This window comes from Pomacea canaliculata, linkage group LG8, assembly GCF_003073045.1.
Source record: "Pomacea canaliculata isolate SZHN2017 linkage group LG8, ASM307304v1, whole genome shotgun sequence".
Lineage (NCBI taxonomy): Eukaryota > Metazoa > Mollusca > Gastropoda > Architaenioglossa > Ampullariidae > Pomacea > Pomacea canaliculata.
The window spans coordinates 5,770,193-5,786,548 of record NC_037597.1 but is presented as its reverse complement, the minus strand read 5'-3'; the positions used below and the strand labels follow the sequence as shown (position 1 = coordinate 5,786,548).

General features: G+C 39.5%; 1 protein-coding gene across 1 annotated transcript; it reads right to left on the bottom strand.

Moving 5' to 3' along the window:
* Window positions 1–6,570: 6,570 nt before the first annotated feature.
* On the bottom strand, window positions 6,571–13,355 carry LOC112570319. The gene is made up of 6 exons (XM_025248703.1): window positions 13,265–13,355; window positions 12,863–12,976; window positions 11,918–12,111; window positions 10,981–11,066; window positions 9,594–9,831; window positions 6,571–6,717 (listed from the first exon to the last, which is right to left on the bottom strand). The coding sequence occupies exons 1-6, from the start codon at window positions 13,353–13,355 to the stop codon at window positions 6,571–6,573; spliced, it is 870 nt and encodes a 289-aa protein (XP_025104488.1).
* Between the last annotated feature and the right edge of the window lie 3,001 nt (window positions 13,356–16,356).

The window sequence follows — 16,356 nt, the reverse complement described above, 5'->3', positions numbered from 1 at the left end:
AACGCCCACTCTCCTTGTTGAAGCTCTTATTTCTCTTCATTACACAATGCAGGAGAGATTTTCGTGAAAATAAACTAAGTAGTCGGACATGTACCTTGTCAGCATGTCACCGGTTGTAGTGAAATTGCCCTTGATGCAGGCCTCCCATCCTGCTGCGACGACATCCGGCAGCCGCTTGTTGAACGGAACAGCCTGCAAATTATATGTGAGACGTATTACAATATACAGGCACGCATACATAAGTACACAGTAGCATACGAATGTACATTAGGTCGCTTATTTATATGTAATTTAAAATGAATCATGTGTAAAGTCTAGTGCTATAGAACTAAGTCATTTAGGATCATGTCAATTAATCGTCACTAAAATCATAAAATAATAATCTTATTCTGAGTAAGACTTTAAACATAAACTATATCATGTGAAAGACAAAGGCCATTGTCATTAGTAGCAGCTGCATTCTTAATAAGAAAGACATACCTGAAGTCAAAAAATTAAAAAAAAATTCTCATTAATGTCATGCTGGGCTTCTTTAAAATTTCTCGTATCATGGCGATGACAATGACAATGACAATGACGATGACGATAACAATGATCAACTTTATTTGTCCCAGTGGGCAATTTCAACATGGGAAGGAACTCTAGCTACAAATGCTTATAATATAAAATCAAGCAATCAAGCAGCTCATCAATCAGTCAGTATTGCATGTGAAATGAGTGATACTATTACACTGACCCAAGTCAGTATTTATAGTTTTGATGGGACACGTTGCAGAAAAATACTGTTGCTTTTATTACAAAGATCTTGCAATGAAGGACAAAAATAATCTCCATAACTTTAAAAAAAACTGTTTTCATGGCTAATTGTTTTTAGTGCAGTAACTAAACTTTACATCATCCGGTACCAGTACAACTGGTCAGCCGGAGGAAGTACGTGATACACGAGCATGAACCGACTGTTGTCTGCCCCTCTGACTACAACCTCAGGTGTTGTAACTATTCAACTGTCGGCTTCCAAGGTCTCGTTGATGGATCAACGCTTTGTAAACCATGATTTGAAACAATTATGATAATGTGCAAAGTAAGTTTCTCTTCACCGGTGAGTAGTAGGTGGCGTTTTTACACGTCCCTTTCAGTCCACTGTACTTGCCGGTGACTTGACACGTGACCGTCTTGTCGGCGTGACGTGGAGCCCATACTAGAGACGAGTTGCACGTGAAGTTTGTCCTTTGACCCTGGAGTAGTGTCACATCACTGTAGACGCCGTCATCTCGTGAGGGCGCTTTGCATTCTGGTGAATAATAATCTTAGAAACCAGAAGGTCCTGGAACCTCAGATCCCCTACCCACTATTGTCAAAACCCTTATCACACATCTGAAAGAGTTTATGTGACAAAGCTAGTCATGGAAGTGAGTGGCAGAGATTATTTCCTTACATTTATTATAGCAAATGTGTGTAGTGATCACAGATTTGGGAACAGTCGAAATGTGCTCAACTTGATTTGTTAAATTTCTTATGCAGTAAAGTCACACGAGAACATTATTCTACCTATTCATAATTTTCTGCTCATATTAAGTATAGCCCATCCATAACCAATTGCATTTGATAGTAGATATAGTAGCGAGTCAATCTCTATCCATGTTTTGGTCACTCACTCAACATAGATACTAGTCCCATCCAGCATCTAGTGTGTCTGTGTTTGTCACAGGTTTCTCATCGTCTGCTGATCAAATGAGTTTTGACTTCAGTAAAATTATCCAGTCGTATTGCAATACAGCCCACATTTCCATTTTCTGACATGTGTCCCCAAACCGTTATTTCATGTGACTGCTACATTCAAATTTGCGCCACAGTCATTATTCTAGACTAGGTGTGGGTCATAAGAGTTGTCAAATCAGTGATGGGTGCGACAAAAGAAGAGGTGAAGTAAATTTAGTTCGGCACTGAAGACAGTCTCCAAAGCAAAATCAAGATAACAGTTGTGTTGTGTATAGTTACCTGCAGCAAAAGGTAGACAGGTGTAGAAGGGAGAACCATAGGTGGGAACACACACCTCACGTTCATTGCAAGGACGGTTGCAACATCCATTGTCTTGGAGCTGTTCATAAACAACCGTGAGCTATTTCTTGACAGAAAATTTAAACATACAAATGCTATTAAAATGTTATATATAACAACAGACATAGTTATGTCATGTACCATAATTTTTCATTTTAAAATTATGAGTATGAAAGCTTAACATATTACAGAGCAGATTTCTATAAAATACTTGGAATTATGTTAATCAAAAACAATTTCAGTACATACTGTAACATCCCAGAAAGCTTCCCTTTCAATCCAGGCTGTGGACACCCCGCTTGTTGTGTATGTAGAGATGTTGACAGCGTGTAGAACACAGTTACCATGTGTGGCCAGGGTCCTGTTGTAGATGTAAGAGTAGGTCTTGCACAGTTTCCGGTACCAACAAAGTCGTTCACACTGATATCTGTTCATCACGAAATATTTTCCCATCACGTCCTCTCGCTCACTTGGCCGCTGGGCTGTAGTCAACATTTCAACAGTGGGATGCACAAGAAGAAAAGCAAAAAATGTGTTCAACAACTTCATTTTAATGCAGTGGAGTCTAGACAGGTCTCTGCTTATTACTAAGACCTGAAGTTGTTTGTCTGTTCTAAACGAAACAGAGCATTTCTGACACGATCACAAAGTGTGTATCAAGTTCCCAATGAAGATCAGTCGACTGTGTGATTAGCCACAACCCCAGAGTATCACTGTTCATCTACAAAACAAGTGTGGTGTCCAGGCACCAGTCCACTGGTTGGAAACACTGGGAACTAAAGCAGCTCTTGTGAACTTTGTCCCTGGGGCATCACCAAAGCGAAAAGACAACACGGAGGCCACTAATATTAAAGTCTGGTTGTCACACCTCGACAGTCTTGTAAAGTTCCGCACATGCGCGTTGGTGTGCGACAACGATTGTTCTCGAAGGTAAAGTCAATAAGTCAACAGACAGATCGGTGAGATTCCTGTGTAGGTTTGAATGTTACTTTTAGCACCGACACGTTTTCGTGTTTGTATCTTTAGACAAAATTTTGATTTTCATGTTCGATTCAATGGTAAATGATATGAAATGAGTCTTTTGAGTTTGAAATGAGTAGGTCTTCAAGTACTCCTGCACGCACACATATACGCGTAGTTTTTTGTTTGTTTGTTTGTTTTTATTTTTTATTTATTTATTTTATTTATTTATTTATTTTTCATTTTGTGTCATCTTGCGTGTCCGTAAAGAGAAGACTTAAAGAGTAATCTTCAGCAATCTGAGCTTTGTGTTTCTTTTACCCTGGGGGCATTAAGCATAATAGTCACTTACCGTCGTCCTGTATTTATAAACTCATTGATAGACTGTCCTCTTACATTGTTTAAAATGGCTGCTTTATGCTAATGGCCTTCTGTATGTTAAGGGCCTGCTTTATGCTGAGTGACCGACAATGTCAAAATGTAGAAATCTCCACTGTAAACAAAACCAGAAGCGGTGACCAAATGTTATTTACCTCGTGAGCAAAAGGAGTGACCCACGTGAGAGGCCCTGTGTCTCTTCACCTCTCACTTATTTGTTATTCTGTTTGATCGCGAGATGGTGAAACCATTGTTCATTCACTTGCTGGGAGGGCAAGACAACTCGGTCAGCATCTCACTTTCTCAACGCTTACTTCCCTTTGACCGATGTGCCGAATGTCTGTCATTTGTTACTAGTAATGTAGCTGCGAGTGTGTTTGTGCACCTGTGGTTTATATGTGTGTGAGTGAATAATAATAATAATAAGCAATCTTCCTGCGCACTGTTCAACGCCCCATGGATATTTTACTATAGGAACATCTCGCTCTCTCTCTCTATACATATACCAACCAGCAGCTTACTCACTACTTTCCTTTAGTTCCCTTTGCAAGGGTTGATGGCTTGCTCATTAGCGGCTTTTAAAAGGGTAGAAACAGTAATAAACACGGACGGACACACACACACACGTGTCTAATAAGTCTACAAATTTCTTACTAATTATGTTGATTACAGACAAAACCACACCTCTTTCATTTAGCTACAGTTGTTACTAGTAGAACTGAGTACTGTCCGTGTGTCTGCTTGTTGCTGGCAGTGAGTAAAAAAGGAGAGAGAGAGACAGACACAGACAGACGACAAGCTATAGGTGAGTGAGTGAGGGGAAGAGAGATGTCATGCGAACTGCAAACATTCAAAGAATTATTTCCGCTTTCTATCTACATAAAACCACAGCTTCCGGTACCAGCAAAGTAGTTCACACTGATACCTGCTCATTACAAAATACTTTCCCATGGCATCTTCTCTTTGACTGGGCGACTGTGCTGACGTACACCTCACAACAAGGTGAGAAACAAGAGCAGCAATGAATATCCAAGACATCTTCATTTTTATGTGGCTGGTCGTAGGACAAGTTTTTGTTGACAGAGAAGTGACAGTGGTACGATCGCAGAAATATCAAGGTAAACGAAGGTGCTTAGCTGGTATAGCTATCCGACCTGTCTTCTTCAGCTCTGACTCTCAACTGTGCAGGTGATATTTTATTAAAGTCACCGAGACTTATGGTTCAAATGATCACCGACCAATCGCAAGCGACTTCGATCCGACTGTCACCTATCAGTCCATCCAGACCAAACTTGACATGTTAGACGCTGTGTAAGAAGAGAAGGACTGACTTGCCATAGATGGATACAAAGGGTTCAAAAGAATATTCTCTATCTCTGACTAACCAAACATGATTAATCGTTTCAGTGAGTGCTGGAACGACAAAATCGAAGGTTGACTGTCGTTTGTTAAATATTAAAGACAAGTACTAGTACCAAGAGGTTTGAACTTCAGTTTATCTCTTTGGTCAGGTTGGGTGACGTTCAAAGTTTGTTTTCTTGAAAAACTAAATTCTTTTATCGTTTGAATTCTTCAGCTGGCGACACGTATTTTTGGTTTAGTTTCAGTCTCCGAAATCATCTGTCGGTACACGACATAAGCTTTGCTTTGATCTTTACGGTACTCCAATGTTCTTGGTGGATCTGCTGTTTTCTCCATTGTTTGCAGTTGATGTTTACTTTCGTATAGTACTGCTGAGATAGTACATAGCTTTTAAAACTACTACTTAGCTATTATCTTAAAGTCACTCGATTATAACGCGAACATTTACGCTAAAGTTCCAATCCACCCTAACTACCCGACTTCACTCAATAAGCCGGCTGCTAGGTATCTGTCATCAATTAAAATAAAGAACAAAGCAAAAACAAGCAGCCACCACTAGGGACTATCTGGTTCTATTTCTTTTTCTGGTACTACAATAGAAAATCAACACCAGGACAGGTGACGGACTACTGCCCACGGGAAGTGAAGAGGAGACTGAACCTTCCTCTGTAGTTCATGTAAGTAAGCTTGAATTTTATTATCTTGAACTTTGTTTTGCAGAGAGAGTCATTACGTACCAATTGCAATCAAATGATATAAGAGAATAAACTTGTGAACAACAGAAACATCAGATAAAAATAAGAATTACAAGTGAAACGATAATGGAAGTTTCTAAGTAAGAAAAGAGATCAATCCACACACACGCAGACGCACAATAATCCAAGTACTAATACGGAAGTAACACGAAAACAAATTTTTATTATACTTCATATTTTTTAACATAGACAATATAATCTACTGAGAGGAATATTTGAAACATACACAGACCTCATCAGATGTTCGATGACATTGTTTGTACGATCACGTCTGTTACAGACGACTGAATGACTCTTGACCTTTGGATACGTGGACCGTGAAAACATTTTTTTCAAAAGGCAAATGCAAAAGTCTAGATAAAAAGTGATGCTAAAACAAACATAAAACCTCTATAAAGCTCAGTATGCAACAAGATCGTAAAACTGACATGAAAAATACAAAAATCGACATAAAATTGTTCTTCCGCTTGAAGGAACGAATCAAGCTGAAGAAGGAGGTGTTTGCATGCACAACAAATACAGTTTTAATAAAAGTTTCAAAGGTCTCGATTTCTTGTGAACAATACTTATTAAGTAGTGTAATGTTTCTTATTCCACAGTGTTTCCAAGCTCAGCCTACTTGAAGATTAAATAAAACACTTATAAAATGTTGCACTCTGATGATGTCAAACCTGACATCTTGGGACAGAAAGTGAGATATCTGCTTAGAATTGTGAGAGGAAATTAGATTGAAAACTTATTATATATAATCACTTAGGTCCAAAAGAATACTTCATTTATTTATAATAGATAAATAAGGTTCTTCTCAATATAAAAATTAGTATAAAGCGATTTATACAACATTTATTCCAATAATAGACATGGAGAGAAAAAAACTGCTTTTGAGAAACAGTGACTAGACATAACTCCAAAAACGAGTTTTGAAGTGAAATCGTATTACAAGAGTAACACACAGAAAGAAAGTACAACAGGTTGTATCAGTTCTTACAACTACTGACACAATAAAATTAGAATCAGCTTTTGCATTTCTTTCATGTACCAGTTTCAGTTGGTTGATTTATTTGTAGAGCCAGTCACATCCTTTGATGACGTTGACGTAGAAAAGTTTGACATGATTTAGAATCTCCAAGTACGTGACTTTTGTCAAGTTGATGTGGTTTGACACCAGGTCGAGTTGTTGGGTTGGGTGATCTTTGTAGATAATCTGCGAAACACCAGACAGACAAATAATGTCACTGATGAAATTGTTGATCAGTGACCTACTTGTGTTCGACATTGTCTCTTACTTTTTTTCTGACGATTTCATTTTCCCTTTAAGTTTTCTTTTCGTGTTACATGCATGTGCTGGCAGTTTTAATTCTTGTGTCTGTGTTCTTTCAGTTTACCTAAGCGTACAAGGAAATTTAATAACTTTATTAATTCTTTTGGTAACTCAGAACTAGGTATTTTACTGTAATGAGGATGGATCAAACTACTTAATATGAAGTGCAAAAAGAAACACAGTCAACCTATGCCTAACGTGAAAAACCTCCCAAACATGAGCCGGAAAATAAAATAATTTTATAGGGCTGAGTAACTTAATAATTTCGGATCCTGAGGTATAATTATTTGTTGGCTTTACATGTACACATCATTTAAGGTTTAGTTTCGTTCAGGGGTAATAATTTTCTTTTCAGTACACGAACAGGGCATCCTACTGGCCCACAAACAAAGTGACAAAAATGGGAACGAGGGCACTCTATCCGATCTTTATTCTTGGACTTTTCCGGGGGGACTGCGATAGTGTTTGGTCATTGCCTGTTTGAAGACTAAATCTTTATTGTACCAGTATTTTTTAGCCTAGTTGAGATTGTGTTGGTCAGTTTATTGACGTATAAAGTACTGTGCTTGTGCTCATACTGTTTTTCAAAAGGGCATTGCGAGCTTACATTGTCTCAAATTAGCCTTTGGTTAAGAAAAATTCTTTTTTTGTAGTTACAGGCCGCAACTACAGTCACATGAACATTTTAAAGCAGCGAACGTATTCTTCAGGTAAAATCTTTCCGTGCACAATTCCATACAGTAAAGACTTGCATAATATTATTCATGGTAAAGTTTAAAATAAGAAGTAATTTTTTTCAGCAGTGTCCACAGAGTATGACATCACTTTATAACTTCAGAAACAAAATGCTATTCCTTCAGCTCCCGATTTTGCCCTCGGACACTTACAACGTGCGGAAAATGTTATGTTGCGAATACGGGCGCAACGCACAAAACAGGCGACATTGGATGAGTTCATTCACACGTGGCTATTAAGCAGCAGCAACAACAACAACAACAACAACAACAACAACAACAACAAGGGATGCCGTTGGACGAGCACACGCACCCAGCGTCCTTTAACCCTCTAATAGCCGTGGAATGTTTATATCGTTAGCCACAAATGGGGTACGTTTGACCCCAAACCAGTTTGCCATTCATTTTCATGATGTAAATGCACACGCTGGGGGAAATGCGTTACCTATTTTATTTAAACGCTAAAATCAGTGTCATTAGTATATTTTAAAAATTACAATGACACAACATAGTAATGGAGTTGTATTCCTGGCAGCTGTCGAAGGCTCGGAAGGTGGTGGAGCTCGCGTTTAGTGTGTCCTTTTCTCTCCAGAACATTCTTCCTCAATAGATTTTCAAAGTCCAACACATTCCTCATCCAGTTTCATCAAGAATCTTCGCCGTTTGTGACTTTTGCGTTGCAACTCCAAATAATCAAAATAATGTAGACATTCATGCTTTACTAACCACCATGTGCTGAAGATTACCATAGGTCATTTCTTGTCTTTGGTTTCGATGTACATGTAACATCAAACCAGCTGGACCATAGTGTCAGCGCCAGTTTTAGTCGAACATCAATTAAGGCTTTTTCTCTACCTCACTGTACATCAGTTTTGGCAACATCCAATTGATCACTAGAAGTGCTATAAGTAACAAATATCCTGCCAGGATCCTGTAATCATGAAAAGCACATAGTATAGTATTAGTTTTCTTCCCTTTTGTTTCTGTAAGAGCACGTGGAATCTCTTGTCTGGTTTTAAGAAAAGTCCCCTCCATAAAGTTAAGAAGCGATCAGTTTGTTATGTTCCTTCCACTTTATTCCAACCCAGAGATCATATAGAACGCTGCTCTTTAACTCTGGTTCTCTTCTTTTCGTTGAGCATGTCTTCTTCCCGTGTTTACTTGGCAATTCAAAAACACATTACACAACACCACCCAACCAACCATCGTGAACGTACTGTAACGTTTGCGACTCAAATATTTAATTAATTTAATTGTGAGGCTATTTTTGTTTTGTGCTAATTTTAGCGCTTAGGGCCACGATCTTGGGCGAGTCAGGTGATAGTGTGACGTAGGTCATCCTGTATTACGTCAAGGCATGACGAGCAGAGGAATTTCATACCTATATGCCTAAATTTTATAATGTTATGTAAGAGCCGCCATGATTGGATGTGACATTCACCGACGATTAGTTCAGGTTAAAAAAAAATTCCACGCGCACCTGGATAATAGAGTAGTTCACTGTTGTCGGTCGGGATGGATACTATAGACTGTTAGCGTCGCTAGGCGACAGTAATAGTAAATAGGCTGATGAGCATCCTTATTCGCTGGTACTTGAAAAGAGGTAGTTAGGATAGATATGTAACACCAGATATTAAGGGTAAAGGAAGGGGAAAATTTACCATACGCCGTTAGCACATGTTCTACCGGAGGGGAGAGAGAGCCAAGGAATTTGACCGACATGGACATGACTAGCTGGAGAGGCATGGTTCCATTCCAACCTGATCCTGTCCGATACGAACAATGAACTGTTCCACGATCCGTCGAACGAATCGTTTAATGATTTGTCCAGCTGTCCGCATGATCATCCGCTCGACCCGAAGTTAAGCAATAAATGTGCGACTCGCTAGTCGACCCTTTTAAAAAGGCAGAGAAGTGTGAGCGTGGTGCACATTTTTGTCTATAAACACTCCGCGGACATCCGATTAAACAGCTCTCAAAAACATTTTACTCACTCACACATATAAAGAGATGGTGACTATTTACCTGCATTGTGTTGTTAAACAAGATCCTCAGAGTAATCTCGAAGTAGTTGCTGGGCTGTAGTAGAAGAGGTCCTATTGAATGAGGAGACCAGGAGCAGTTATTCAGACCAGTGGCCCACATCACTTCTTGGGTGACCACAAAGTTGTGACGGAAATCAAGTGAGAGGTAAATGTTCCCATAATTATTAGGATTGAAATCACACGAAGCATCCTGCCTGTCGTGAAAGTTGAATGTCATTCTGGAAAAATACGACGCAGTGTAATTAGACGACAAGTACAGGAGTTGGTACCACCACCAATAGGTGCAACTCACCTTGTAGTGGTGTGTTGGCTTACGCGCCTTGTCGATCCACAAAGCTATGTCGGCAAGAGCCTTGTGCTCCTGGCGGGTCTAACCAAGCCGATTAGGTCTGTCAGGGGGGGAGCCCAGACTAAAATGTTGCACCCTGGCCCTCCAGGTTGGGGGTTTTGCTTTAGGGCCTATGGCATTCACAAACATTATTTAAGGGTTGTACGCAGACTAGTCCTGGCAAATTATCCACTACGGCAAACTCACTGAACCTTCTGTAATGAAGACCGGTCTAAGACAGGGCTGAATACTATCACCAACAATCTTCCTGATCTTCTATGTTATCGGCAGCAGCATGCACAAACCAAACTGAGTGAGCTAGCAGAGGAAGCAGAGCAGACTGGCTTAAATGTCAACAGAAGTAAGACCGAAGTGATGAGTATCAACAAGCAGGAACTCCCAACCCAACTTCGAGGAGAGAACATCCTGGAAACAGACCACTTCGTGTATCTGGGGAGCATTGTCAACAAGGACGGTGGAGAGGACGATGACATCAAAAGACGCATCAACAAGGCCATTCATGCTTTCAACCCCCTACGCCCCATCTGGAACTCCCGAGCATTATCCTTCCGCAGTAAGACCCGCATCTTCAACACCAATGTAAGGCAGTCCTACTGTATGGTTCTGAAACCTGGAGAGTGACAAACACCATCAGCAACAAGCTGCAGACCTTTACCAACCGATGCTTACGCCATATTTCTGGAATAAGATGGCCTGAAAAGAACTCTAACAGCAGCCTGTGAACCAGCAAGAATGCCACTAGCCAAGACACAAAGCGCAAATGGGGTTTAATAGGACACACCTTGCGCAAACCAGCTGACAACATTGAGCTCTTTGAGTAAATGATAATTAAGCCATGTCCAGTCTTTTGTGACCTTACAGAGTATGAGGTCATTTATTTCTTTGTGAAACTCAGAGAAAAAACTACGAAGCTCATATCCCTGACTCTTAAAGGGTTTGAGGAAGATAAAGCAGCGACAGGTAGAAGAGATGGTCACCATCCTCACCAAACAGTTTGCCGGTAACAGGTAAAGTTTACCTTTGAGTTCCAATGAAAATACCCTTGAAGCAGGCCTCCCATTCTTTTGCAGTGAGATCCGGTAGTGGCTTGTTGAATGGAATACTCTGTAAATTACACGGAAAACGTATCAGACATACGTACATACATAATCACATTCATTAGTGGGTCTCTTTAACAGTTATCCTCTGGGTATTTAATGTCATCATATCTGTTACATGTCGCTAGAATCATGCACATTCACCTTACAACTGTTTATTTTCACCATGATTTTGTTTAAAAAAGCTAGAACTTGGAAGACTGAAGCGATTAGTACATATCAGCAGCATTCTTAATAATAAGAAACATTAAATAAAGTCGCGATGGTCTCCTCTAAAAGTTTATTATTTTCAGGGAAATATTTGTGTAGTTAAAAATCATTATTTCTGTTAAAATAAACTTTTATTAAACAGACATGAATAGGCAGTTCTAGGTTTTTGATCTTACGCAAATAACAATTATCCTGAATGTTCTATATTTTTAGCAATGATGAGAGATTGTGTCCACTCAGACCAAACTGAGAAATTATATACATATCTAGATTCACACCATAGAACTGCTCATTCCAGACATCACTTCCATTCAATTATCACTTGGTTTGTTGTTTGTTGTTTGACGTGGCCTGGACTTTGACGGTCTGCTGAATAGAATTTTGAGACCGGCCCGCAGAAAGATAACTCTGCCCACCCCTGTTCTAAGCTAAAAGACAATCCTCAAGACTTAATAGGAAACCTTGGGCGCGAACTTTTGTGAGGGAGTTGACCATCTGCTTTCTTTGTACACCTCCGACTACGATCACAGTTTGTCTGACCACTCGGCTATCGAATTACCCAAGAAAGGTTTCTCTGATTGCTCAATGCTGTGCAAACAGAAAGGAAGGAAAAGTAAATGAAAATGTAAAAAATAATTTTCTCTTCACCGGTGAGTAGTGGGTTGTGTTTTCACACGTCCCTTTGAGTCCGCTGTACTTGCCGGTGACTTGACACGTGACCGTCTTGTCGGCGTGACGAGGAATCCACAGTAGAGACGAGTTGCACGTGAAGTTTGTCCTTTGACCCTGGACTAGCCTGTCACTGTCGTAGGTACCGTCAACTTGAGGCGGCGCTTGACATTCTGGTACAAAATACTTAGAAACTAGAAGTTCATAAGAGGGTACCCATTATTTTGAAACCCTTTTTCAGTCATGGAAAATAGTTTACACAATAGAATTATTCTGCGCACAAATCTCTCTGTCCTTGAAAGGAATGGCAGGTCTTGAAGGCCATGTTATATATTGTTGTACATGTGACTGGCAAATGTGTATTTGATGTTCATGGATCAAGGAAACACGTTCTCGTGAACACAGATGCAGAACTGGGGAAATGTACTTAAAACTTTTTATTCATTCCTCATGCAATGAAGTCACCAGAGAACTGCATTCTGGTCCTACCGCTTTAAAGATTTATACTCGGAGTATATATATATAGCCCACACATAGTCAATATTGCATTTGGTATTTCTTGCAATTTTAAGATATCTTTCTAACATTTTGATCATCTACTCATCACAGACATCAGTGTGAATGTCACCTACCATAGGGGGTGTGCGTGTATGTCACAGTTAATGTTATTTATTTGGACTGCAATAAAGTCAACGTTTTCATACTTTTACATGTGTACACCCAAACCGTTTTTTTCATGTGACTGTTACGTGCAACTTTGCCCAAGTCATTATTCCAGACTAGGTGTGGATCATACACGTTGCCAAATCTGTGGTGTGTGTGGCATGTTATCACGTGACTATTCAGACTAAAGTAAGTTTAGCAAGCCACTGAAGACAGTCTGCAAAATAAAATCAGAACAACAGTTAGGATTTGTATGGTTACCTGCAGAAAAAGGTAGACACTTGTAGAAAGGTGAATCATAGGTGGGAACGCACACCTCAGTTTCTTTGCAATGGCGGGCGCAACATCCGTTGTCTTGGAGCTGTTCATAAACAACTATTAGTTTTTTTGCCAAGACACTTTAGACGCACAGACATGCTATAAAATGTTAATAAATAACAAAGTGATAGTACTCAAATTTCGCCTAATATGTTTTTTTTCTCTGTACAAGTTTAAAGTTTAACGTGCTACAGAGCTGATTCCTATAAATTTTTGCCCTATTATATCCAAGAAAAAATGCAATCCATACTTCGGTGTTCCAGAAAGCTTCCTTTCAATCCAGGCTGTAGACACGGCCGCTTGTTGTGTTTGTAGAGATGTTTTCAGCGTGTAGAACACAGTTACCATCAGAGGCCAGGGTCCTGTTGTAGATGTAAGAGTAGGTCTTACACAGTTTCCGGTACCAACAAAGTCGTTCACACTGATACCTGTTCATCACGAAATATTTTCCCATCACGTCCTCTCTTCACTTGGCCGCTGGGCTGTAGTCAATATTTCAACAGTGGGATGCACAAGAAGAAAAGCAAAAATGTGTTAAACAACTTCATTTTTATGCAGTGGAGTCTAGACAGGTCTCTACTTATTACTAAGACCTCAGGTGGTTTGTCTGTTCTAAACGTAACAGAACATTTCTGACACGATCACAAAGTGTGTATCAAGTTCTCAATGAAGATCAGTCGACTGTGTGATTAGCCACGACACCAGAATGTCATTTATCCCGCAAAACAAATGTTGTATCCAGGCGCCCGTCCAATCGTTGAAAACACTGGGAACTAAAGCAGCTTCTTGTGAGCTTTGTCCCTGAGGCATCACCAAAGCAAAAATACACATGACTATCGAAGTAATTAATATTAAAGTCTAGTTGTGCCACGTTGATGATCGTTTAAAGTTCCGCACATGCGCGTTGGTGTGCGACAACGATTGTTCTCGAGCGAATAGTCAATAGGTCAATAGACAGATCGGTGAGATTCCTGTGTAGGTTTTAATGCAACTTTTAGTACCGACACGTTTTTGTGAACATATTCTAAACACACACACTTTTTTTGACAAAATTTTGAGTTTCATGTTTCGATTGTTGATAAGTGATATGAAATGAGTCTTTTGAGTGTGACATGTGGCACCAGTCGAGTAGGTCTTCAAGTACACAATCAGCACGCACACATATTTAGGTGTTTTTTTTTATTTTGTGTTATCTTGTGTGTCTTTAAAGTTGAGCCTGACATCTTAATTGTCAGCGATTTGAGCTGTATGTTTCTTTTACTATTGGGGCAATAAGCATAACAGTTCTTGAAAGCACACGTTTACCGTCGTCCTGTATTTATAGACTCTTTCATAGACTGTCCTCTTCCATTGTTTAAAATGGCCTGCTTTGTGTTAAAGGCCTGCTTTATGTTGAGTGACCGACAATGTCAAAAGGTAGATATCCGCTTAAAGGTCGACTTTTGTTTAGTTTCACACAAAATATTTTAAGTGTTTGAAACACCGTCGCCCAGAATAATCGTTTTAAATGCTGGTGTAGGATCGTGGAAATGTATTGGAGTAACTAAACATCGAACGCTTACTAGCGTCAGCTTTGAAAGGGGGAAATAATCTTTAAAAGGCAGAAAAATAAACAGAGAGATCAGTGTCATCACCCGTTCCTTCAAGATACAATACACAGTCTCCATGTTCCATTCTTCATAGCACCTTATCTTGTTCATACATCGAACACTATGGTGCTCGACTATTTCGACTGAACTGTAAAGAGTGTAAAACATTGCGGATTTCTGTATATGAGTTCTTCTTTTGAAAACTGTTAATTTTTTTTATAGACGTTGTAATCCGTAATTTCTGTAAGTTGTATCTTAACCCTAACAAGTCAGTTTAATTTATATCCATCTTACGCCTATAATAGGAGTGAACAAACATACCACAATACACGGATTGGGAAGGAGAGGTAACATTTGTGGTAGACCACAGGGTACCGGTGATATTTACCAGAAATATGTCAGATTTAGAAAATCTCCTCTGTAAACAAAACCAGAAGTGGTGACCAAATGTTACTTCACCTCGTGAGCAAAAGGAGTGACCCACGTGACAGTTCCTGTGTATGTTCACATCTCACTTATTTGTTATTCCGTTTGATCGCGAGATGGTGAAACCATTGTTCATTCACTTGCCGGGAGGTCAGGACAACTCGGTCAGCATCTCACTTTCTCAACGCTTACTTCCCTTTGACCGATGTGCCGATCGTCTGTCATTTGTTACTAGTAATGTAACCGCGAGTGTTTGTGCATGTTAATGACTTTTTGAAAGCTAAAATCAGTTGGCGCATTTTCGATTTCGTACAGGGGATAAGTGACGACTGGTGATCCGTTACATAGAGGTATACACATTTTTTGCTACAAAATATGATTGTCGCTAGAAGCTATGTTTATAAACTCAGATGTCGAGCAGTTTTTAGTTTTGTTGTTTGCTTACAGGCAGATATTTTCTGATAGTACGCAGAGCAGAAACAGTGACTCAGGAAATGTCGTTAACAATCTTCCAGAGATTCCTTTTCTTCGAAGTCCTGACTCATGTGTTTTTTCTTGAGAGAGAGAAAGAGAAATGAGTGATCGCAGAAATATCAAGGGAAACAAAACAAAGGTCGATTTGCTCTGTGGATGAAGCTATCCGACCTGTCTTCTTCGGTGCTGACTCTCAACTGTACACGTGATATTTTATAAAAATCACCGAGAGTGAGAGTTCAAATGATCGCCAGCCAATCGCATTTGACTTCGATCCGGAAATGTTTGTCAACACGGCGAAGGATGAAAGATACAGCTCGCGTGCTGATGAAGGACAGAGTTCTAACACAGGGATAAATCAGAGACTACTTCAACTCCACAAACTCTAAGGACACGAGTACCATGATTTGTGTAGAAAAACAATGTTCTTCCACTGATGTATTGTTTCACTTTATCTGACCAGGACTTGTTTGCCTAACATCCTATACATTTTCTGATTTGATCATGACCTTACTGCCAACACTTGACAGCCTCGCTTGTGAAATAAAATTCAGCAGACGGATTGGAGAGAGATCAGTGTTTCTGTTTGTCCTTGGTGGTTAATTCCATTTTCAAATAAATCGCTTCTTTGCTATTGTCGGTGTGAAACCTGCTAGATATTGATGAAAAGGTCTCTAGCGTAGCTTCAGTTGAAAAATGTTGGTAAACAGTGCATGCTTACGGTCTAATGTCCAGTTTAAGTGTTACTTTTTTAAATAAATCGTAAGTTATGATTTAACATATGAAAAAAAAACCACAGCAATTTGCTATTTATTTGTTTCAAATAACCGTTTTACATCAATCCAGTCCTCGCATTTTTTTGTTACAGTTACAGCGAAAGGAGAAGTAATCGTATCGTACCTGTGCGGGACGAGTTACTGATCTTTCAGCCTCACATTTAATTTGGAT